The following is a 24,433-nucleotide window of genomic DNA, read 5'->3' as shown; positions in this document are numbered from 1 at the left end:
CGTTAACCTGAATGTGTGAAACAGGTGACTCAAAGCAAATGGATGGCAAATAAATGTCAAGGCCCAAGGCCTGGGACGGAACGGGAAGCCCCGCCCATTCGGGACTGTGGCGTCTTATTGCACGGGCCATTGCTCCTCGGTGATGTTGCCCTTCCCAGGGCCACTGACAAGCTTCTAGACCTTCTAAGAAGATGGAGTAGGGAGAGGGGTCATGTGAGAGGAAGAGCGCTGAGTGATGGACAAGAACGAGACCGTGAATGGAGGTGATAACTGGATGTGGTGGCCACGGGACCAAATGTCTGCCCACCGGGGCACGAGGGGCTCAAGCATGTGTTCCCTATGGGAATCTGTGTCACGTGGATGGAGCTGTGGTGCCCTCCTGCCCATGAGGAGTTTCTGGTCCTTCCCAGGACAGAGCCTCTCCTCCCGAGACTGATGACCTGGTCCTGGTAACGACTTCAGATGGTGGTGGTTAAAACTCAGGAAAACCCAAACCTGAATCACCACGAGGGAGGCTCGTGGGGCCCGAGGCTGCTCCTGTGTCATGGTGCAGAGACTGAATGTCTGCTGCCTCTCCCGGGATGGTATCTCCGGGTCCCTCTGCCTCAGTGGGGCCTGAGCCAGGGTCCACTCATGGCCCTGACTGGGGCTACCACCCTGCAGGGAGCCACCAACCTGAACGCCAAAACCCTGTGTACACGCAGTCCAATCTACACAGGCTCATCTCCACTGTCATCTGGGGCAGGGGTGGCTGGGGGAGACCCTGGTTTCTTCAAGGGGGCCTGGGGCACAGTGAGGTACAGTCCTTGTCCCTTCTCTGGAGGGTCGCCAGAGGGCACAGAAGGTTCAGTTTCATGGTGAACAAGAGGCACTATAGCCCCCGACAAAGAAACTCTGGGTTCTGTCGTCATGCTTTGGTCACTGTCCAAGAAAGAGTCTCCACCAGGTCCCCCCTTGTCCAGAGGCTCGAAGGCAAAGTTGGGGACAGTCAGGTGCTCTGCCCGGCAGGAGGCCTGGCCCCAGCGCTCACCCTTGGCTACAGCATCCCCTCCAGCGCCTGGGCCCTCTGTGAACTCGGGGCAGTCCCTGTGGAGGGCAGCCTCGCAGGATGGGGTTCGGCGCCTCAAGGTGGTGTTGCCACCTTCGGCTGCAGGCGGCCGGGAGGAGCCCTCATCCTCAGTGGGGGGTTCGATGGAGATGCAGGGAGGGCTCATCTTCTTCTTTCTTCGTGCACCAAGAGCTGGTTCGAGCTCTGAGGCCCGGCTCCTCCCCTCCCCGGACTCCAGGTGGCTGTCTCCACTATCCAGTTCCACAGAGGGCCACCGCTGGACATCTGCCCTACCTGGTTTGTCCAGGAAGCTCTGAGCGTCTACACTGCAGAACCTGCGTGGGTCCCGCCCACTGCCCACTGCACCTTTGGCAGCAGGGGAGGCTGTTGGGGAGGCCTCCGGGCTGTGGGGCTCTGTGGCCGACCAGGGGTGGGCTGAGCTGGTGATGTGGCTGACCTCCTCGTCCGCTGGGTCCGCTGCTTCCACCTCATTGCCTCCCAAGGTGGGAGGGCGGCTGGAGATGCAGCGCTGCCCGAAAGTGTGCTTGCGAGTACGGACACTGGCAGGTCGTGGGGAGCAGGGAGGGGACCGCAGGGAGCCCAGAGGCACCTGCCTCGTGGAGGTATTTTCGGCAGGCTCTGTGTGGTCTGGGATGTTCTCTTCTCCAGCATCATCAACCTGACCTTCCAGGGACTCGGTGTGCATGGCCTCCTGAAATGACATGGGATGGCCAAGTTAAAGGCCCTGTCAAGCACCCAGCAATCAGGCACCTTTTTCCCCACTGGGCCCTGAGAAGGTCAAGTTGGTAATACTCCAGGGTGGCTCTCACCCTCTTAGATGGGCCTGGGAGCTGTTGATGTGAACATCCCTGATGCTGGCCTCACCCACTGACCTATGAGACTTCAGAGGATGAATCTGCTATACTGTGGGTACACGGAGAAGAACTCTGCCTGGGCATCTGAGCTCCTTAGACAGTCTTCCGGGGCCCGGAGAACTTTAAAAGGGCCCAGGTCGCGTCCTCACTCTTGAGCCCCATATACCTACAGTCCAACTTGTACCCCAGGAACAGGAAATTCCCAAGAGCTCTTGGGCCAGGTAGAACTGAGGAGAAGGACAGGAAGAAGCTATAGACCAATGGACCAGGCTGGGTGATAGAGGCATATTAACCACTGTGGGGGACCGAGGCTTCTGCATAAGAAAGGGACTTGAGTCCCGTGAGGGGCTCTGCTACCATAGCTGGATTATACTGAGTCACCTGGTGGAGGACTCGAGACCCACTCTGCAGAGATGGAAAACCCCAAGTCCAAAAATACATGTATGTAGCACTCGTTCTCTTGGGTCTCAGCCTCGCTAACACTCTGAATGGGGAAAAGGAATCCTGGGGAGCCCCAAAGGCCTGTGGGATGAAAGTTTCCCTTACCTGTCTGCAGAGGATCCGTGAGAGGCTCAGAGAGCGGGGTGTACCTCGGGGTGAAAGGGCACGAAGGGGATCGCTGGCCCTGGCTGGGGAGGATGCAGCTGATGGGACCTGGAAGGAGGCACGGGGCTCCAGGGGCGGTGAGTGAGCAGAGGTGACTGGGCCTGGGGTAGGGATGCATCTGAACTGTGTGGTCTGAAGACCTGGCCCCCCAACCTGTCCTCCAGCCCTCCCCGACATGCTGTCCAATTTCCCACCTGTCCAACCTCCCCGCCCTGTCCCGTTTCCCTGCTGCCCTGCCAGAGTCCATACCCAAAGGGACACTACCAGCGTAGGTCTCCATCTCCACTTCCTGCAGCGGGTGAGGGTGTGGGACGATGGCGGGAGCCACAGGCCGGAACATGTAGCTGTCATTGGGCAGGGAGAGCATCCTGGACACAGACACTTTGCGCACCACCAGGAGGTTTGGAGAGTCTGGCTGGGTCCCCGGGCTTTCCTGTGGTGCGGAAAGCTGCTTGTCAGCTCAGCAGCACCCCAGAAACCCTGGGACCCTTCCGGGCCCCTAAGAAGCCTCACCTGTGCTACAGACGGGGGCTGGGCTGCAGATCCCTGAGCCATCTCCAGCTCAATCTCAGCATCCATCTCAGCATCCTCGCGGGCCTCTTTGTTGCTCTCCTCCAGGTGTTTCATGAGCACAGCCACCACCACATTGACCAACACGAACTGGGCAACCAGCACGAAGGTGACGAAGTAGACAGGCGAGAGCGCAGGCAGGTAGCTGAGGCAGTGCTTGTCCTCACGGGCGCATTCACGCAGAGTGTCCTGGTGGGCGCGGGGGTGGGGGGGGAGGGCAGAGTCACAGCTGTCTTCCCTGTCAGAGCCAGGAAGAGGGGAAGAGGTGCAGCCCCAGAATTACCTTCATGATCCCATTCCAGTTGTCCCCAGTGGACACGCGGAACAGTGTGAGGAAGGCCATGCCGAAGTTGGTGAAGGTAGCGTGCCTGCTCAGGCCCTCACAGGGATTGTCCTCGCTGCACTCTGAAAGGAAAAGTCCCGGCCCACTCAGCGCACCCCCGCCTCTAGGGACTGGGACAAGGTCAGCAGACTGTACCCCATGTGGGGCTGTCTGGGGCGTGTGTGGTAGGAACCTGGAGCCCAGGCCTCTGTTCTGCATGGACCTGTCCTCAGCAGACAGCACTATCTGAGCTCCTAAGAACCCTGAAGCCTTAGGCCTGGCCTCTCTGCTCACGGCTGGCATACACCAAGCAATGGGGCTCCCTGGGGCGCAATGAGGCCTGGCTGCCAAGCCTGGCCGCCAGACCTGTCTTGGGAGACTTGGAGGCGGGGAATAAATGACTTGTACACATTTGATGGGAATGTGTGCGATGACAGAGTGGGAGCCATGCCTGGACGCAGCTCTCTGGGTGGGCAGACATTCTGTGACAACCTGCATGGCCTCTGTCCAACTGGGTCAAGCAAAGGCCCCAGAAGATCCCCATAGCTGGTGGAAGGGCTGAGCAGTTCCCAACGTGCCCTAGCCCAGACAGAATAGTCTTAGACTTCTCTTAGGTAATAAGACAGAAGACACATTGCTGGCAACCTCTCCTGGGGGCAATGTTCAGGGTGAGGCGTGGGTATGTGCTAGTGTGTGCATGTCCTCCAGGGTACACGTTCATGTGACCCTGCTTGGCTGGCTAGAGTGTGGTCTCATGCACCACAGATCCGGGGGTGTGCTTCTGAGTGGGCATGTCTGTGCACACAGGTCTGAGTATGTGCACCTGCTTTAAGCACTGGGCTGACAAGGTGAAGGTGAACAGGGGGTCAGGCGGTCTGAGAATACACCAGAAGGCTCACAGACTACTTGGTCTAGGCCGGTACCCTGAACCCTGTAAACCCGTGGAGGTGGGGGTAGGGCAGACGCCAAGAGCCACCTTCCCGGGGACCAGTATCACCTTCTGGGAGAGGCCCAGAGTGGCCACACTCACCTAGCCTCCCAAACAGCTCCACTCCCAGGGCAGCATAGATAAAAAACAGGAGCATGAAAAGAAGACCAAGGTTCCCTACCTACACGAGAGAGAAGTGGAACAGTGTCAGCCCCATGCTGGCCCGTTCTGCTCTGCCCCACTGCTCCCAGCCCTGGGGAGAGGGCCCAGCTCCAGTTCCACTTAGGCTCTGTGGCCTTCCTGGGCCTAGAGCATCACCCATCCTCCGTCCCGGCTCGGCATGCCTCTGTAAGCTAGCCTCTGCTCCTCCACGGTTCCCAATTGCTCCTGGGAGCTCCTCTACCCTCTGCCTAGCCCTCAAAGCCTAGAGGGGTCTCATGTCTACCACATGGGGAGGTCACCTCAGAGTCCCCACACTGGGTTGGTGCTCAATGGGCAGGAGCACCAGGAGGGATCTCATACAACCACCTGTGAGGTCTGCCGGGCCAGTGCCTACATACTCCAGCATCCACTCCAGTCCCTATTCAAGGCATTACCCAGGCCTCCATCACTTGCCCCATAGACAGTAAACATGGTGGAAAGGCACTTGGATGAGGCTTAAAACACTGCTAAGGCCAGCACATATCAGGCAAGATGGAGGCAGACAGTACAGAGGGCTGGAGAGGGGGCATGGAGCTGGGTAGATAGGAATGTGCTGAACTGGAGGATGGGCACAGGGCAGGGGTGACCAGGCAGCAGGCTGGGCTGTGGAGTACGTGTGCAAATCTTCTAGTGCGTTCCTGCTTGGTACAGCCAAGCTGAACAGTGCAGATGCAGTCTGTATTCCGGGGAGAGGAAGGATTGAGGCAGGCCAGAAGGTTCAGAAATTAGGATTCTGGTCAGAATTGGCTCAAAAGCTACCACTGGAGTCCTCTGTCCACTGGCAAGCTCACCTCAGACCCTGCTGGTCTTGCTGCGGCCCCTTACCTCCCATGTGCACCAGCTGGGCGGGCACCAGTCACTAGTGCTCTTGCCTAAAGCCTGAGGCCAAGGTAGGATGCCATCTCCAACCTCCTCTCCAGATCAGTCGAGCCAAGCATTCGGGCATGACCCTGGCCTCAGGACAGAGCAAGCAAGCAAGGGACATGTGCCGTGCCCTCCCCGAAGCCTGTCCCCCGAAGGCTTGTGATGGCCTTCAGGGGTGCTGGACTCCAACCTACCTGAGGCAGAGCTTGAACCACAGTATCCAGCAGGGCACGCATGCCTGTGGCCATCTTCAGTAGCTTCAGCACTAGGGCAGGAGCTGAATGTCAAGAGGGCAACGCCGACCCAACAGCCCAGGGGACCCTGGACACCAGTCCCCTTCACTTTCTATCTACAGACCAGGGTTTCCCTCTGGCTGCAGATGTCCCAGGCATCAGCTAAAGATGGCGCCTGTCTGTAGCCCATCTGGCTGGGTCTGGGGCCTCCTACTGACAGACAGCCTAAGCAGACCCTGGACAGGGCACACAGAGGCCACCTACCACGGGCGATGCGAAGCACGCGCATGATGCGGATGATGGTGGGGTTGATGGGCAGGGCAGCATTCATCTCAATTTCCTCCAGCGCAATGCCCATGATGGACAGGAGGACTATGGCCAAGTCCAGCTGGTTCCACCTGGCCAGCCATGGGTGAAGCTTAGTGTGGCCATGGCTTGGAGTAGCTGCAGCTCAGCCAAAGCTCACCCAGAAGGGAAAAGAGCCTTCTCCCTACCACCTGCAGCCTGTCCCAGGCCACCTGAGGCCCCGACCTGCCCTGTCTCCAAGACCACACACCTGTCCTTGAAGAACCTCCGGAACCCAAAGGCCACCAGCTTCAGTGCAGCCTCAAAGACGAAGACAATGGTAAAGACGTAGTTGCAGTACTTGAGGGCCTCATCCAGAGACTAGGGACAGAGGAGAGCTGGCTGAGGTGCCCCGCGGATCCTAGCTGCCCCCCATCTCCTTGCTCCCCGAGTGTCAACTCCATGACGCCTGTGGCAGGCCTGAGGGCATCACCCAATGACCCTGTGAGCAGGCTGAGGACTTTAGGAAAGAGAGGAACCAGGGTATTCTGTCCTCAGCCCTGACGGACAGATGGCATTTCCCACAGGCCAAGTGCATTCCCACCAGAAGGCTCTGCTACAGAGAACCCTGAGGCACGGAGGCACCCCTGTGGAAAGGGTGGACAGAGGGAATCCCTTCAGCAAATACACGGAGGGTGAGGAAAAAGACAATGGCCCTCGGGCTTGAGGTCTCTAGCCAGCCCCTCTTGCTTTGGTATCCAAACAACTGTGTCCACGCCTGCAAGCAGGGCCATGGTGAGCTTCAGCCCCTAGTCTTGTATCGGAACACAAACTCTGTGTCCGTCCCCACCCCCACCCCCCGCTGGGGGCCCTCTTCCCAGTTCAACCCCAGCCTCTCGCCACCTTGGGCTGGTTGTAGTGCTCCATGGACATGGTAATGACGTTGAGGCAGATGATGAAGGTGATGAAGAGGTCCAGGTAGTGGCTGGTGCACAGCGAGTGAATGGAGCGGCGCGTATGTGAGTAGTCCGCGTAGTAGGGCCGGCGCTGGGCCTCTGTGGAAAAGGGCAAACTCCTGAGCAACCCGGATGCTACAGGACTGCCTGGCAATCCCATCCCACTTTGGCATACCAAGGCCCCATCCTCATTTCGGAATGCTAAGTGTGTGGACATAGCTCAGGCAGGGCCTCAGCCTGGCTGGGTGGCCCCTGGATTAGTCCCAGGCAGGAAGAGGGAAGATTCTTTCCAGAAAGGCCTGTTCTGGTCAAGAGGTTCCTGTGAGTCCACGGTACCCAAGGAGCAGGACTGGGACCCCCAACAGTGTCCAAGAGGGATGAGCCGTCCCGGCCTCCCTTTCTAAGTGCCTTCCCAGACCCCACTCTTCAGTGGCTTAGTCTGGGGAGCAGGCTGAAGGGACTGCCCTCTTCATCAACCACACGCTGACACTGGGGTTTAGACATTTCGCTGGTAAGGCAGTCATCTCCCTGCCTGGGCTCTGCAGGCCCCACTCGGACAGAGATGGCACAGAAGTCATCCCTGGCCTCCAGGCTTAGCTCCTCCCGGCCTCCAAGGGGCCACTAGTGCCCACCTGTGGCCTGAGATGTGCATCCCAGAGAGCCCGAGGCTGAAGTCAGGACCACACCCCACATGCATCCCCCCAGGTTTATCTACACTAGATGCTGTGCCTGCAGCAGTCCTCTTCGGGGACCCCGGTGTAGTTAAAGAGTCCCATTGGTGAGGGTTTTAGCCACTCTGCACCCCAGAACCCACCTCGGCCTAGAACCACACACTCAGGGACTGAAGGCTAGGCCCGAAAGAGCAGGGTCTGATGGGCAACCATCCCACCCTGGACCCACATGCTCCTCAGCCCAACATGCAGTCATTAGCCAGCTCAGCTCGTGCAAGCAGCCAGGGAGGCCGACAGCCAGCTGAGACACCAGGGGGCAGCCACGAGTCCTGGGGAACAAGGATGGACCTTGTCCCCTGGGCACAACAGACTTTGTACATGCTAGCCATGAGGAGAGCCAAGCAAGGGCAGGGGCAGCAACATGGACACTGATGGGCAAGCCATTGACCTTCCTCCCACCCTCTGGCAGCACCCTGGCACTTGTGCCCCACCCTGAGGTGGCCCCTGGAGGCCTAAGACACCCATCTTTCCCACTGCAGCAGCAGCCAACAGCAGCAGTAGCAGCAGGCTGAGCATGCAGAGCAGGGCAGGTACCTGGGTTGGGGAAAGTGCCTGGAAAAACAAGGACATGTCTGAGTGGTTGTGGTGGGGACACTGTGTGGGGAAGCCCTCCTTGCTCCCAAGCTAGGGCCCACTGTTCTGTCTCTCCAGTTCATGAGGGGTTTGGGAGGGTCCCATCTACCTCCTGAGCCCTCATGGGTTATCCTGCATCCTGTCATGGCAGGCACCCCAGCTGCTCACTCCAGTTGGCCCCTCTTCCAAGGCCTGGCCCCCATGCAAGGTGGCCACGTGCAGAGCCATCTGGGCTGGGGGCTGCAGGCCCAGAGCTGGGTGCCACACAGCATGCGTTCAGGTACCGACCCGCCACCTCGGGGGCCGCCTTACTCCTGCGCCTCCTCTCCAGGCGCCGCAGCCGTTTCTCCTCACGCCGCCGCGCCTCCTCGGCTTCCTGATGCTGCCGGCACTTGTGGAAGTTCTCCACCACCACGCCCACGAACATGTTGAGCACGAAGAAGCTGACGATGAGCAGGAAGGAGATGAAGTACAGCAGCATCCAGGGGTTGTGGTTCTGCACAGGCTGTGGCACACAAGGAGGTGAGTCCCTCACCAGCTACCTTCCTGCCCGTAAGTCCTCCCCAGGACTGGCCTGTGGGGTCAGAGGAAGTGACCGCACCACGGCAGCCCAAAGATCTGGGGGAGGTTGAGATGACCTGCCCCAGTCCCTGCAGGATTTGCTCACGGTTACCCACGAGAGCTGTCCCAGACTGCGCACCTGCTGGTCAATGCCCACAGCGTCAAGCCCATCATACATGATGTTCACCCAGCCATCCTTGGACGACAGCACAAACAGGGACATCAGCGCCTACGTGGCAGGGTGAGGGTCACTGGCGGGGTAGGACTGTAGCCATGTCCCCCACACCCGCAGTTAACGCCACAGTCACACTGCACGACATTCATACCTACCTGACCCAGGTTGTCAAAGTTGTACTTGCGCCTCACCCAGCGGTAGTGGGCAGCATGGCACTCGGCCTTGGTGGTGATGTTCCTGGTATCTGAGCCCTCGCAGTAGTAGAATTTGCCCTTAAAAAGCTGACCGGAAGGAGCTGTCACTCCAGGGGGCCTGGCCCAATCACTGGCCCACAGACCTGCCTACCTTAAGTAGGACTGGTTTACAAAGTAGACGTGCTGACCACCCACCATGGAGGACAGGACCCATTCCACCAGAGGGGAGCAGAGGCCCAGGGTGGGGCAGACACTGGACAAGCCAGGGCCACACACCTGCACCCCGAGGATGCCAAAGATAATGAAGAAGGCGCAGCAGATGAGGACGATGTTCCCAATGGGCCTGAGCGATGAGATCAGAGTCTCTACAACCAGCTTGAGGCCCGGAGCTCGGCTGATGACCCTGCACCCAGGCAGAGGGGACATGCTGTTGGGTGCATCTAAGAAGGTGACCGACCAGCGGGCAGAAGCAATGGCACATGCAAAGGCCCTAAGGTGATGTGAGTGTGTGGCTGGAAAGCCATACAGTTGGGCAGAGGTGGGGTTGGGCTTCTGGGTCCTTTCTGGATGTATATGGGTGGCCCCCTCCCCCTACACCCCCACCTCAGAGGCCGCAGGGTCCGAAGCAGGCGCAGCACACGCAGAACGCCTAGGATCTTGGCACCGCCCGCTGAGGCCATGGCCACGATAATGTCAACCAGGGACACCAGGACAAGAAGCCCATCCAAGACATTCCAGCTGCTCTGCAGGTAGGCGTGCTCACCCCACAGCAGTCCCAGGGCTACCACCTGGGGGAGGGACAGTCATGTATAGGCTTGGCAGAGGGTCCCAGGACAGGGTGATGGAGGACAGGGACCTGAGAGCAAGGGGGGACATCAGTACCTTCACCATCATCTCTACCACGAAGATGGCTGTGAAGATGTAGTTGGAGACGCTGAGAAAGGCCCTCTCCTGCAGGGAGAGACCAGTGGGAAGTCCAAGTCTACCTGCCCCTGCCCCACCCAGAGGGCCAGCTGCGTTCGGGGACTCACGGTGCTGCCTGGGTCAATGTCAGGCCTCTCCAGGGCAATGGTGACGCAGTTGAGGAAGATGAAGGCAAGGACCACATGGTCAAACATCTTGTGTGCAATGACCTTCTGGCAGGAGACGCGTAGCCTGAGGAGATAGCCGAGGTGAGAAGACTCCCAGGAGATCTGGTGTCTGTTTGTGCTACCTGAGGTGAAGTGCTTGGCCGTGGATGTGTTAGCCTGAGCTCGCTCACTCTACTTTCCCAGGAGGAGGCAGCCCTAACCCAGCTCACCTGTTCTGCGGTGGGAAGAGGTACAGGGCCCAGGACTCCCGGCTGCGACACCACTGGGGCGCATAGGGTTCTAGCACTTTGTGTAGGCGGAAGCAGCAGCTCTGGGGATAGAGATGGAGTCTGAGTCACTGCAGCCTCCTCTTGCTGCTTCCTCGCATGCGTCCGCCCTGACCCTCCTGCTTCAGGACAGTGTTTCTTGCCACTTCCTAACCCCTCTACTTCACTGCCCCGCCAGGGGGCAATGGGAGGGTAGCCATGCTGGGAGGCCACGGGAATGGAAGAGTTGATTGGGTCTTGAAGAACTACCCCTCAACTAATAAGAGCTGCTTTTTGTAGTGACCACCTCTTTCCTTCAACTATAGAGGCAGCTCCTGACCCTGAGAGGCTTGGCTGCCAATGGCAAGTGGCTTCTAATGGGAGGAACTGGACACCTGCTCTGCTCACCCACTCCCTTCCCTTCTACTGGGAACCGCACTGAGATAGGAGATCGGGCAACTATGGGTCTAGTTAGCACCCTGCCTGTAGTCTCTGCCAGGGAGGGATGGAAACGGTTCAGAGTGTAGCCCATGCCCCACCCTAGTCCACCCACTCACATCCTCTATATCATCATCAAACTCGGCTGCATCCTCCTTGTGGCTGTCGATGCGCAGGAAGAACTCACTGGGCAGGGCCACCATCTGCCCATTGCAGTCGTGGAACTTGGTGGGTAGGAGGGCAGCGGGCCGTGGGCTGTGACACAGGTCCAGAGTGCTGCGGTGGTCCAGTGACTCGGCCCGCCTCAGTGGGGTGGCACGGGGCCCTGGCGAGGCTTCTGGGTGGGCTCCTGCGCCTGGTCTGCCGTCCTCGGCCTCGTCGTCTGTGCTGCCCTTTCCCTCACCCGAGAGCAGCGATTCGCGCTCCCCACACTGGCTGCGGCGTTTGAGGCTGGGTGCGCGGCCCAGGCTATTCCAGCTGGAGCGGCGGCTGCTCCCAGCGCTGTTGGGGCCCCATGGGGTACTGGGGGAACTGCGGAGGCTGGCCTGAGGGGTGGCAGGGAGTGAGTAGACTTGCACAGACCTGGGGATCACCTCACACCCCAGTTTCTGGGATGGGAGGGGCTCTCCCAATATAGTACTGTTAACTGCCACCATGGACATCCACAAAACACTTGCTGTACACCTGGCCATGCGTTGCTCTCCCACCTAGCAAGGACTCTGCCAGGACACTTTCAGGTAAGACCTGACTCAGCTGGACACGGTTAGAGCAAAGGCCCAGGATCAACCTGGCAAAGTGATTCTGACCAGCCTTTGGATTTGCAGAGCCTCATAGCCCAGGCCCCTATAGTTTCCCACACAACTCAACCAATGTCCAGACTCACTCTCAGCTCCAGGGTCTCACAGGAGCTGAGCCTTACTCTCTCCTAGCCTGTCTCTGTCTATCTATCAGGGCCCCTAGGCAGGACACTGTTACAAGCTGTGTTAAGTGGCTCAGTCCTGGGATTCCTGATTTCTCCACCACACACAATTTTCTCATCTTCATCCTTTCCTCGCCCGAGTCTTGCCCTCAGATCTGCCCCAAAGTTCCTCCACGTGGTCTAGCTGCTGCCTCTGTTTACCCTGACTTGACCCTTCTCAGGGTCTCAGAAGCCATGGGAAGCCATCACTGGGCACTCTGGGTGTGAACAGAAGTGAGCTGCCATGTCCTCCACAGCCCTGGACCTTCAGTCGGGCCTGCCTGTCAGTTTCCCAGGTTGCTTTTAAGAGTCTTTGTCAGGGGCTGGAGAGATGGCTCAGTGGCTAAGAGCACTGACTGCTCTTCCAGGACCTGGGTTCAGTTCCCAGCACCCACATGGCAGCTCACAACTGTCTGAAGATCCAGTTGCAGGGGATCTGACACCTTCACACCAATATAAAATAAAATTAAATAGACCATAAAAATATTTAAAAAAAAAAAGTTTTTGTCAGCCCCCGTGCTTCTCCGGTGTGCAGTGCTTGGCTGGCTTTTATCTTCTGTGATTTTACCCACATGCAACCAGGAGGGGTCATAACACAATTCATTCCTCTTTCAGGGCTCCAGGCTTGTCTCATAGGAGGAGACTTCCAGGAAGAGAATGGCCCCGACCCTCAGTTTCGGACAGGGCTGGGGTGTTATGGAGACCCTCCCTTATCTCAGGGGCTGGGGTTGGTCCCTACCGGAGACTTCTGGTCCCCCAGTTGGGGGTCCACCGGACCACTGCTGCTGTGCTGTGGGTCCAGGAGAACGTGGGCCACATCCAGGTGTGGGGAGCTCTTGGGAGTGGGCATAGGCGTAGCCGCTGTGTGTGTGATGAGAGGAGGCGGTAGGCTACCCCGGCCCTCTAGGTGCCCGTTAGGGGTCACAGCCAGTGAGTACATCTTCATCTCTAGGGAAGAATGAGGGGGCTGTCTGAGCCTGCAGAGGTCCCAGCAGTAGGAACCTACCAGCCGGAACTCTGCCTCCGTCTACACCAGTGGTTCTCAACCTTCTTAGTGATGCCAACTTTTAATACAGCTCCTCAAGTTGTGGTGACCCCCAACCATAAAATTATTTTTGTTGCTATTTCATAACTATAATCTTGCTACTCTTATGAACTGTAATGTAAGTATCTGACAGGATATCTAGTGTGTAACCTCAAAGGACTGCGACCCCCCAGGTAGAGAACCACTGGTCTATACCATGTAAGCAGCATTACCTGTGGCCTGAAGATCTCTGAGCTTCTCAAAATCTTCCTCTAAGTGGGTAGATGTCTTGTCCTCATCCGTGTCAGACCTGGTGGCATCCCCCTGAAACCATGCAACACCAGGTGAGGGTGACGTCCCCATAAGCAGGGTCCTCTGGACCCAGCCCAAGTCATATGCCTGGGAGCGCAAGGGAGATGTGGGGCCTAGAGGCTGCAGGGTGAACGTGTGGAGGGCCTGCTGAGGCGAGACTGCCTCCATGCCCAGACTCCAGCCTATGAGCCCCTTACCTCTGCCTGGAAGCCTTCCACCAGGATGGCTACCAGCAGGTTGAAGAGCACGTAGTTCCCAAAGGTCATCAGGGCCACGAAGTAAAGGGCAGCCCAGGAAGAGGTGGAAGCCATGCCGTTGTAGAGGACCACGTTCCAGTCTTCCTGCGTCAGGATCTGGAGGCACATGTTTGCAGGGCTGAAGGTGGGTCTGGCCCCACAAGGAGACCCTTGTGCCTCCCTGGGGATAGAGCCTTTGGTTGTCCTAGGGACAACTGGGGCTGTACCTGGAACACAGTGACGATGGCCCACAGCAGGGAGTCGAAGTTCTTCCGGTCAGGGACCGTGTCTCCAGAGTCTGTCTTCAGGCTGAACTTACAGCCAAACAGGTGCATTCCCAGGATGCTGAGGGGGGGGATGAGCACTGAGTGGGAGGGGCCCAGTACTCCCTCCCAAGATGCTGGGGGGCGGGATGAGTACTGAGTGGGCGGGGCCCAGTACCCCTCTGCCTGAGTTAACTACCAGCCTCACCATACCCTACTTTTGCAGTACGGGCCAACTGTGAGGTTCAACAATTTTTCTATAGCTGAGAAGGCCTTGAAAGGGGTGGATGGACGGAAGGCCACCACAGTGACTTTGGACAGTGGAAAGGACATGTGGTCTCAGTAGCCTCACTCTCCCACTCCCTCCGCAAGTGGCAAGACTGGCACATGAAGGCGCTAAGCAAACCCCACTAAAAACCCACCCAGCACCACTCCCAGGGCCCAACTTATCTCTTCCATCTGTGGACCCCACAGAGCAGAGCCCCACCCACCACCGCGCTTAGTACCCTAAGGTCAATGCTACCTGAGGGAGGAGCTTGGGCCCCACCCACCTGAAGATGAAGATGAAGAGCATGAGCAGCATGCAGAAGGTGGCCACGTTGTCCATGGTCCTCATGAGCACCACCAGCTGCCGCCGCAGGGCCGGCAGGAAACGGACCAGCTTCAGCACCCGCAGCAGCCGGAACGTGCGGAGCACGGACAGGCCACCATCCGCCTGCCCCACGATCTCCCAGACGCTACAGGTTGGGATGATGGTCTGAGAGTCAAGATAGCAGTCTGGGAGCCACCAGAGCCTCTCTTCAACCCCATAGCCGGGGGCAGATCCAGCTGCAACACGGTACTCTGGGAACTACAGTAGCCCCATCCTGGGCCTCAGGGAAGCTCTGGCTCCCAGCTGTCAGGGAACTTCTACCCTGGCCTTCCATGCCTGGTTCATCTGTATGCTCAACTCATTCCTCCCAGCTACAAGACCCTCCTTTGAAGGGACATGGGCCCGATCTCAATCATTCCATCATTCTGTGCTTATTTTACCCTTGCAAATGCCATTTCCCACCCCAGGACCAGAGTTAGTCTGGAAGTTGGTCCCTACTACACACATGGTTGACCAACTGTATAGCATGGACAGGGCTCCAAAGTAGGGACTAGACCCTATGGTCTATTATGTGAGTGACCAGGGTCCTCATATCCTGCCCACTATGAATCCCAGCATCAGCCATGGCAGGCTTCGCTCTCGGCAGTGCCCAGGAAGTAAGGCTCTCGGAGCCTCTAACGTGGGTAGGGACAGGTCCTACCTGATGACAACCACAATGCCGTCGAAGATGTTGTAGGGGTTCCGGATGTAGCCCAGCGGGCCACAGGCCAGCAGCTTCAGCAGCATCTCCAGGGCGAACATGCTGGTGAACACGATATTGCTTATCTCCAGGGCATTGGTCAGCTCATCAGGCTGCGGGTCAGGAGAGGTGGTTAGGATCCACCAGGGTTCCAGCCCTTTTAGGGGCACAGTACCCAGAAGCCAAAGCAAATTCACCGCATCAAGAATGCAAGGGACCAACAGCTACTCGGGCTCTTAGAGAGAGAGCTGCCTACGACCTAGGGAAGGAACTAGGACCTAAGAATGTCTCCTCTAGATAGACAGCCAATTTGTCTGGCTCTTCCACTCTGGTAGTTCCCATCCTGACCTTCCAATAATCACAGCTGGACACAAGTGCAGATAAGTCTCCCAAGACTCCCCTTCCTCTGCAGGTCCTGCAAACACAGGATAGTCTGAGACACTGTGCTGGGGGTGCAGGATGGGCTACGAATACACAAGACAGCAGCACAGGTACCTACATCTCACCCTCCTCTTCCTTTGCAGAAGGCCAAGCAGGTCTCTCATCATGAGTGTGCTGACGTTAATGCCCGTGTAGGAATATGCACATGCGTGTTTGCCTATACCTATATCATTATGACCTGCATGTGTGCATATGCATACATTCCTGCATGCTGGATAGATTGGATGTGTTCTCTAGCACAATTTGAGCGCAAACATGAAGTTGTTGTATTGGACATTCAATATGTAGAAAACTTGCCCAAATCCTCATACCTGTGTGTTCATATGCATCTGGCCCCACCACAAGTGAACTGATTTCCATGTTCATAGGTCAATCTTGTGTGTACAGTGCAAATGCATGTGCACTTGCCTCTATGTACACAGGTGAGAGCCTTGAGCATGTGTGAAGTACACATGTATGAATGATGCACACAGTGGAATCATGCATGTACAGTGTATACAACCATGCAGACTTGTGCACATGTGCATACGTGAGCCTGATATGTGTAGTGTTTGCACATATGCCTGTATGCACGGGCACTTCAAGATGGAGTGGACTTATCCTCACCCCAGTACCACCTGCCCAGGCCTGCCTAAGGCCGTAGTGGGTAGATTTCCTTTGCTTACTCCAAGATAAGAAAAAGGAATAAAAAAAGCCCAGAGGTAAAAGTCCCAGGAAATCACTCCATTCACTAAAAGAGGATTAGGCTTCCCAAGCTCCCCACCACCCAACCACTCCTGGCCTGTCTTGCTAGGCTTGGCCTCATTTTCCCTAGTGTGATTGTCCCTGGGGCTGAGGAAGGAAGGGGGTTTGCAGTATCCAGGCCCTGAGGAATCCCAGGTACCCTTTGATCCTCCTCAAAGGACCAGCTCATGATGCTGACCCCCTCTAGTCTCTCAGGTCCTCCAAGACACAGCCAGGAAGCTGAGGAAGTTTGGGAGCCCCTCTCCATGGAGAAAGCTGGCTCCTTGGGATGAGGCAGCTGGGTGGAGACCCTTGCACTGCTTTGGGTTCCCCTCACTCACTCTTGGGGGTAGTCCCTGGTGATCTCAAACCACCTATTTCTCCCACGGCTGGGAGCTGCTCAACTAGAGCCCAAATGGCATTGTGCTCAGCACTCGGCAGAACCCCAGTCCAAGGAGCCATAATGGCTGACTTAATGGAAGTCCCAGGTTAGGTAGCTCCCTGCTCTGGTGCCAACCCTCAGAGAGCCTAGGAAAAGACCAGAACTCTAGGAAGACACGGGGACCTGCTTTCTGCTTCTAAAACTGGTGCAAATCATCCTGCAACCCCAACCCTGCTTTGCCCCAGGGGAGGGAGCCCACCTGCTCATGATACTCAACGCCCATGCTCAGAGTGTTGACAAGGATGGCAGCCATAATGCCCCTGTTGAAGTACTTGCTGTCTACGATGCGACGCAGCTTGCCACTGAAGGAAGCCCAGAGGCGGCCTAGCCCTCCTGGCTCTGAGGCAGGCCGCCGTGGTGGCCGCCGCCTCTCACTGCCATGACCTGGCGTGTCCACTTCATTGGGCTGCTGCACCGGGTCCCGGCAATCCCCATGTCGCACATCCTGCGTAAACTCATAGACTCCGTGGGCATCTGAGTCTCCACTCTCTGAGCCACTGAAGTCAAACTCAGGGTCCTCCAGGGCACTGGCACAATATGGGCAGCTCTTCAGCTCACAGGTCAGCGTGCCCGCCTGGGGGCTGGGCAGGGGGCAGGGCACGCTCAGACCCGATAGGTGGCTAGAGGCTCGGCCTAGTCCTGTGATGCCAAGACATAGGTGTGGTTAGGCTATTGCAGCAGCAGCAGCAGCAGCACACAAGGCCCTGACACCCATAGACTCTGATCTTCATCCCCCTTCTACATACCATTTTAGTTTCTTCATAAAGAAAGGGGACAGTCTGTGGACCCTAAGTTTTTCAGAGTGGTGGCAAGGACACAAAAATGGCCTCCTCCCGGGGCCAGGCAGGAGCAAATGGGATGTATGCCCACAACACTTGGGACTAAGGACTTGCCTTGCCTGGGTACCGCCCCCTCCCCCCGCCCATTGCTTTACACAGTAGGCTGGGTCCTCACCTTGTTCCCCAACCACATGCTGGATCTTCTCGTAGGGGCTGGGGCTGCCCAGGCTCTGAGGACTTCGAGCTGCAGGACCCGGGGTTCCGGCACCCCGGAGCCCCTTGAAGCGTGGGCTGGTGGCACCTTTGCTGTTGACTGTTCCTGAAGGCAGGATGGTGGGGTAGTTCATGGTGCCCAAACCTGAGGCCAGCTTGAGACTGGCAGCAGTGGCTATGGAGCGTGCCACCCGGGCTCTCTCCTGCGGCCCCTCCACATGGCAGTCAGCATGGTAGATACTATGCACAGACTCAGAGTCTGGTGGCCCATGGCCTGGGGATGGAGGCGACGGGGGCACACAGGCCCGGACCAACCTGGTGTCACCGGCACCCGGCTCTGGGCTGGGCCGGCGCGGGCCACTGTGGCTGAAGTGGTAATGGTGATGATGGTGGTGGTGGTGATGGTAAACCAGGTGGTGCACGGAAGCTGTGCGCCTGCCTGGCCGCCGTGGCCGCCGCCCAGGGCCCTGGCCATGCAGGGTGCTGCTGGGGTCCACCTTCTTACGCCATCGGCTCTGCCAGCGAGCGTAAAGGCGCAGGCTGCGGCGCTTAACCTTGCGGAAGATGTGGCCCACGTACTTGAGGAGCTCCTCGTAGCAGCTGCCGGGCTCTGAGAAGCTGGCCAGCGTGCTGTCGTTGGACAGATAGCGGGCCCGCTGTTCACGCATCAGCTGGTTTTCCCTCTGCTTTGTCTCCGAGAACTGCGTGGCGATCACCACCAGGCACAGGTTGATCATGAAAAAGGAGCCCACCTGTGGCAGGGGTTGTGTGACCACCAGTCACTCCATAGCAAGCCCAGTCAGGACCTGCTCTGGGCACTGGTGCCTTGTCACAATGCTCTAAGCAGGACTATTCCAGGCATTCACTAGGTGGCATACAATAGGTGTTTTGCAAGTGTGTGATAATGAGACAAGGACCTCCCTTGGTTGGAGTCCTGCACGCAGGACTTCTTGCTCCTCAGGTTTAGCCTCAATGTACTCTCCACTGTGGTCACACTGTCTTTCTGTGGGGCCTTCCCAGCCAGTCCTATGGCCTGTTCTCCCTGGCACAGGTCATTATTGGCTCTCCTCTATGTCCTGCTATACGGGCTGTCTGAGAGTACAACTGTGACATCCCTTCCCTGCTGGGTACCTGTAGGCAGCTCCTGTGCATCCGGAGATCTGGAAATGTTTGCTGACCTAACAATGTCCTAACTGAGAACCACAGGACATTGAGGGACAAGAGGAGACTAAATCTGAGACACAGATGCTTTAGATGTGCTATGTGTGGTATGGATGTTAACTGAGGAGTCGTGAACCAAAGAAATGCGGGGTCATGGATACTATGAGAGTCTGCCAAAGATTTGTGTTCACTACAGGGGGCTGGGCTAGGAGATCACACGTCTGTTGTGGGGAGGCTGTGTTAAGAGGGCCAGACACAATGTGGAGAGACGGGACTAACTGTTGTGAAGATTCCGGCATCACCTTAGACCTAGGGGCTGCACAGATCTTTCTTCCGGTCTACTTCCTTCCACTGCAGGAAGGGCAGAAAAGCCCCTGCCTGCCCACCCACCGAAACCCATCCCAGCAGCTGCCTCCATACCACTGAGCTTAGAGACTCTAGGAGGTCCAGAAGGAGTAACAAGGGGAAGGGGCAGGATATGGCTTCCCCCGCCCCCCACCAAATGCAGGCTGCCCACCAGTCGGTCACGCCCCACACTCACAATGATGAGCAGGATGAAGTAGATGAAGTTGTAGAACGAGTGGGCGTCCATGACGTAGTACATGATGTCCACCCAGCCCTCCAGGGTGATGACCTGAGGAGGCAGGCAGCTGGACACGGGCCCACGTTCTCCAGCTCCCCAGGGCAGCAGTGCGTGTCACACCCCAGCATGGGTGCCTTTCTCAGGGGTCACCATCCCACACTCCCAGGTGTCCCCAGGCTATTATTCTAGCACAGACCTGAAAGATGGCGATCCAAGCATAGCCGATGTTGTCAAAGTTGATGGCGCCGTTGTGAGGGTTGAATTCCCCTGAGCGGCACACGTTGTAGTACTGGTTCCAGTTGATGCAGGCATTGCGGCCAGCACCCCCATCCTCAGTCTGTGGCTGCCCATAGGCCTCCCAGCCAAGAGTGCATTGCACACGAAGCTCACGACGGTTGGGGATGTGTGAGCACTTCTGCATGCCATTGTCGCGGCGTGAGGAACAGATGAAAGGGTTCTCCTCACCCTCTTCTGTTTGGTAGTATGGACGCAGGAAGGTCAGGTTGTTGTTCCTGGGTTGCAGAAGGTCAAGGCATGGCTAGGGGGTTCCTGGCCTGAATACCACTCCCCCATCCGCTCATCCTGTCTCACTCAGGGCTGCTAAGCCTGAATCCCACATGCCCATGAAGAGAGCAATTCCTCCCTACCCCTCAGCTGGGCTTTGGACTCAAGATGATGAAGGAAGAGGTACTGGATCTACAATGTGGTACCCAGCTCACTGCATCATCGTTGCTACAGTGACAGACAGGCCATGCTTGAAGCATCTCAAGGCCTCTAGACCCACCCTCGCTCCCTTCCCATGGTCACCATCCCGTCATCAGTGACTTCTCCTGAGTGGGACCTGGCAACAGTGTGTCTCTACAACTCTAGGCTCCCTGGCATCTCCTCATAGACCCACTATCTTTCTCTCTCCAAACCCCCACATTCCTTTCCAAGAACATCTCAGAAACTCTGAAACCCAGAGACCCAGGAACAGAAGACCCCTGGTCTGTGGGTATCCATCCTAGAGGCTCAGTGCTCAGATACCTGACTGGTGCTGGAGGAGGCAGACAGCTCACAAGTGGGGTCTAGTGAGGAGCAGAGTGCCTCCCAGCATCACTTTCCAGGGACACCCCAGAGGGTCATAAGCCTTGGGTTACCCATCTTCTAACGCTGTAGAGTGGGGCCCTGGACGAAGGGGATGGACACGCCCTCGTTCCCACAAAGCAAATGCCATGTTGGCATATGGGTCCCTACATTCAGGAATCCCTGGAGCCAGGCAGATGCAAGGGGCAGAGGACAGCAGCCACTGGGGACACTGTGCCAGGAACTGGCAGAAGATGAGCACAGCATCCTACCCCAGACAGGCCTCTGGGGCTAAAGACACTGGTATCAAACCTTCACATTCACTCACAGAGAAAAACTGTTTGAGATGAAGTGGCCTCCACCCCAGCCCCCCTAGAACCTGCCCCTGAACTACCAAGCCTGTGTCTTCATCTCCACACTGACCCTGTCTCTGGGGACTGTACCTGTCTTGAGTAGAACTGGGCACCCTAGGACCTACCAAATTTGGACCCAGGTTCACTCTATGGGTATATTCAGGGATAGAACACCTTGGCGGGGGGGCTCATACTGGGGTATGGCAGAACAGTTTTGGAGGGAAGAGCCCTTTGAGGGTAGGGCCTGCAGAAGGGGGAGGCCTGAAGGGCCAAGTCCAGAGATAACATTTTGGGATCATGGCTGGCTAGGTAGGAAGAGCCTTACGACACGGGTGGGGCTCGCACACCTGACGAAGGTGCTGTCCAGGAAGCAGCGGTTCCGCAGCAGGCCAGCCCAGAGCTGGACCCCAACAATGCCGAAGATGAAGAAGACGAAGAAGCAGAGAAGAAGGACATTCCCAAGCATGGGCAGCGTGTCCAGCAGCAGAGTGACCAGGATCCGCATGCCTGAGGGAGGCAGGGCTGGTGCTCAACACAGCTGTAAGCCCTGGTAGAGGGTCCTCGGGGAGTTTTCCCTCGAGCCCTGCCTACCACTCACAAATTCATACCAAGTCTATCAGGACAGGAAAGGCCTGAGGGACCTCCAGAGGGGAGTCAGGCTGCAGTCCCAGATGGCCAGGGAAAACCCGTCCCTGCTCCACCTTATTGTGTAGCATCCCCAGGGTGGGCCAGTGAGATGGCCAGTGCAGCTTCTGTAGGGACCCAGCACACTGGGTTCTGGGGCTTTGCTGGGCTGTGGGTAGGGGCTTCCTTATTTCCAACACAAGAGCAGGCCTGCAGGACTGTGCTATAGGGAAGCATGGGAGGTGCCCTATCTCAGAGCAACGCTGAAGCCCTTTGTCCTGGGTGGTGCATGAACTTGAACAAATCAAGGCAGTGGATTGGTGGTGGCCTCATCCTGGGTCTGCCCCCCTCAGTCGTCAAAAGAACGTAGCTCAAAATCTGCACAGGGCCAGCCTAGGCTGTAGGTGGAGCATTGGGCCACACAATGAAGTTAGATAGGGAACCGGAGTTTTGAGAGGGGGTGGCCATGGAATGAGGGCCCTCGGGTCACAGGGGGGTCCAATCTGATGGGGTGCTAACATTTCAATTGGAGAGAAACTGCCACGTGGGGAAGCAACCAACAAGGTCATGTGATCACACTGCCATAGGTCATGTGATCTAGGGGTCAGAGTAGAGCCAAGGTAGGTAGTTGGACAGCTCTGAAGGTACTGGGGTTGCTGTAAGGAGCAGGTGGTCCTGTCTAAGAAAGAATCCCAGAGTTCCCTGGACATTTAACCTGAATTTTTTAGATGGGAGTGGACCTGGGTTTCATCTCTGCTTCAACACACGGGTTGTCCAGGTGGAGTTGCTGTGGCTCTGTTGAGTACATGGGACACACAGGGTTCCAGGCGGTGCCCTCAGAGCCACGCATGCCTCCCTTCACCTCACACTCTCTTCTGTCCTTGGGAAATATATCCTGTACTCCACTGTTTTAAAGGGAACCTGGGGCTCAGAGAAGCTTGGTAACATGTCCAATGTTACACAGCATTTGAATTGGATCTGATCCCAGAAGTCATGGCCAGGCAGGTAGGTGGAAGGCTGAGTGGCAGCTGAAAAGAGGGTGTGGACCCAGAACCACACCTGTTCACGCATGTATATACACACCTTGCACAGCTCCAAGAGGGTTGCACCTTCCCACCCTTAAACTGAACATCTGAATTTAGCTCCTAAGAAAACACCAAAACTGTACCCCTAGATGCAGGCAGACGGCCAGTCAGCATCCGGACAGGCCACAACCCAAGCACAACCACGTAATTTCCTGCACGTTTTCCCTCCATGTGTAAGTGGGAGCATGCAGTGTGCCCCTCCCCACAAGCCCAGTCTCTCACAGCGCTCCACCCCTGCCTCAGGCTCCACTGGACAGTGGTGTAGCTGGGAACCTTCTGGGCACCAGTCCCACCCCAGATGCTATGCAGATGAGGAAGTCAAGGCTCTGAGTGGCTCCCATTGCTAGGCACTGGGAGTCTCCATCACATCCCAACTGGGACTGTCCTAGAAGGGCCCAGTCTGCTGGTGTCTGGGTAAGCAGCAGGGCCAGCGGGACACACAGGCTGATCTCTTACTCAAGACAGGAGTGACACTTACTGGGGACCCGATTGATGGCGCGGAGGGGCCGCAGCACACGCACCGTGCGGATGGCGGAGAGGCTCACATTGTGTCCGTCTAGAGAATACTCCATCATGCTGGAGGAGCAAGGGTGTTCAGGAAGGGGAAGACCCCAGGGGCCCATGACTCCTAGCCCATCACCCACTGCCCTACAGGGGCCACCGACATGTGCACTCTGCCCGGCAAGGCCACCTGTCAAACCCTAGCCCCTCTCAGGTCTCAGCCCTGAGGTCAGGCCTAGGACTCCCAAGCATACCCCGCCATGACAATGAAGAAGTCCAGCCTGTTCCAGGTGTCACCCAGATAGCACTTCTGCCCAAACAGCCCCAAAGCCACCATCTTGATAACCATCTCCACAGCGAAGAAGGCAAAGATGAAGTCGTCAAAGGCCTGGGTGGAAGGGGGTCACGATGAAGGAGCAGGGTACACTTGGTACCCCTCTTGGTCCTCCTCACAGTCCTTGACACCTACCTCCAAGATGCTGCAACGCTCTGAGCGGCACTCAACATCCTCGCAGGGCCGGAACATGCCGAGCGTCACACAGTTCAGCATGATGACCAGCATGCTGATGTGCTCGAACCACCTGGGGGCTGTGTGTTAAGGGCCAATGTGCGCAGCAGACAACCCCCCCCCCCCCTTGAGGCCGGGGTCAGCCTCATGTCAACAATGACGGCAATAACAGAACACGACCACCAGATGGCGCCATGGCACCACGCTGGCCCCTATGACTCTCAAGAGTCCCAAGTTCTCCCAGGGAAAATAGTCACTATTCCCTGCCCCACCTCGTACCAAGATGGATCTGGAAAAGTTGCCGTGAGCCAGTAGTGCCGCATATGAGGCCCAGGTGAGGACACCAAACAGACTGGAGCCTGGCAGTCTTAGTGAGGGTCAAATATGCAGGGTATGCAAGAAAGCCCTGATCGGACAGGAGCTTAGGAACGTGTGTGGCAGGAGAGACTGACTCTCCTGAAGGTGACCGTGAGCAGTCCTTGCACCTCTAAGTCTGCGTGGATTGATAACCAACGAAGCGCCCAGGAAGGCAGTAGCACAGAGTTCCACCAGCACGTGTCCATGCCCCAAAGCAACACTACTGACTCAGTACGGGGACACAGGCTGGCACTCATGTGGTCTGGGGCCGCAAACCACAGAACCAGCACCAGCCAAAGCAACAACCTGCCAGAGGGACAGGGACAGAATACGCTGGGGGATGACATTCTGGGGGGGCGGGGGGTTAGGCCGTTCTCTGGATGCTCCTCTTGCAGTCCTGACCCTGACCGCCCTCACGCTCACAGAGCCGCCCCCCCAGCCCACACCGGCGGTGCGCTCCGCGGTGCCAAGACACCAATGTAATCACACGCTCCTGCTGGGCGCGTCATAATTACACTTAATGGGTTCAGCAGTAACAAGCGCCTCTGCCGTAATGGGGCTGCGGAAAACAGAAATCA

At 57.3% G+C, this 24,433-nt stretch overlaps 1 protein-coding gene across 6 annotated transcripts; it reads right to left on the bottom strand.

Moving 5' to 3' along the window:
- On the bottom strand, positions 1-23,565 carry Cacna1h (calcium voltage-gated channel subunit alpha1 H). 6 transcript variants are annotated; one of them, XM_075941482.1, is made up of 34 exons: positions 23,460-23,565; positions 23,245-23,378; positions 22,968-23,065; positions 21,128-21,287; positions 19,559-19,874; positions 19,321-19,413; positions 17,581-18,370; positions 16,826-17,265; positions 14,982-15,133; positions 14,241-14,426; positions 13,654-13,771; positions 13,388-13,543; positions 13,112-13,202; positions 12,594-12,802; positions 11,016-11,441; positions 10,423-10,523; positions 10,154-10,277; positions 10,005-10,073; positions 9,726-9,910; positions 9,399-9,525; positions 9,084-9,209; positions 8,893-8,982; positions 8,505-8,697; positions 8,154-8,171; positions 6,836-6,987; positions 6,204-6,313; positions 5,912-6,045; positions 5,609-5,679; positions 4,452-4,530; positions 3,383-3,504; positions 3,043-3,288; positions 2,779-2,962; positions 2,470-2,630; positions 1-1,760 (listed from the first exon to the last, which is right to left on the bottom strand). In XM_075941482.1, the coding sequence occupies exons 1-34, from the start codon at positions 23,550-23,552 to the stop codon at positions 711-713; spliced, it is 6,804 nt and encodes a 2,267-aa protein (XP_075797597.1). In that variant the 5' UTR covers positions 23,553-23,565; the 3' UTR covers positions 1-710. The 6 variants fall into 6 exon arrangements, with proteins under 6 accessions (XP_075797597.1, XP_075797600.1, XP_075797598.1 ...); XM_075941485.1 differs by having other exon boundaries at positions 2,470-2,552; XM_075941483.1 differs by having other exon boundaries at positions 2,794-2,962.
- Positions 23,566-24,433: the final 868 nt, after the last annotated feature.

The sequence above is a fragment of the Microtus pennsylvanicus genome, chromosome 11 (assembly GCF_037038515.1).
Source record: "Microtus pennsylvanicus isolate mMicPen1 chromosome 11, mMicPen1.hap1, whole genome shotgun sequence".
In the NCBI taxonomy this organism is placed as follows: domain Eukaryota; kingdom Metazoa; phylum Chordata; class Mammalia; order Rodentia; family Cricetidae; genus Microtus; species Microtus pennsylvanicus.
This window is presented reverse-complemented; position numbering and strand designations above follow the sequence as displayed.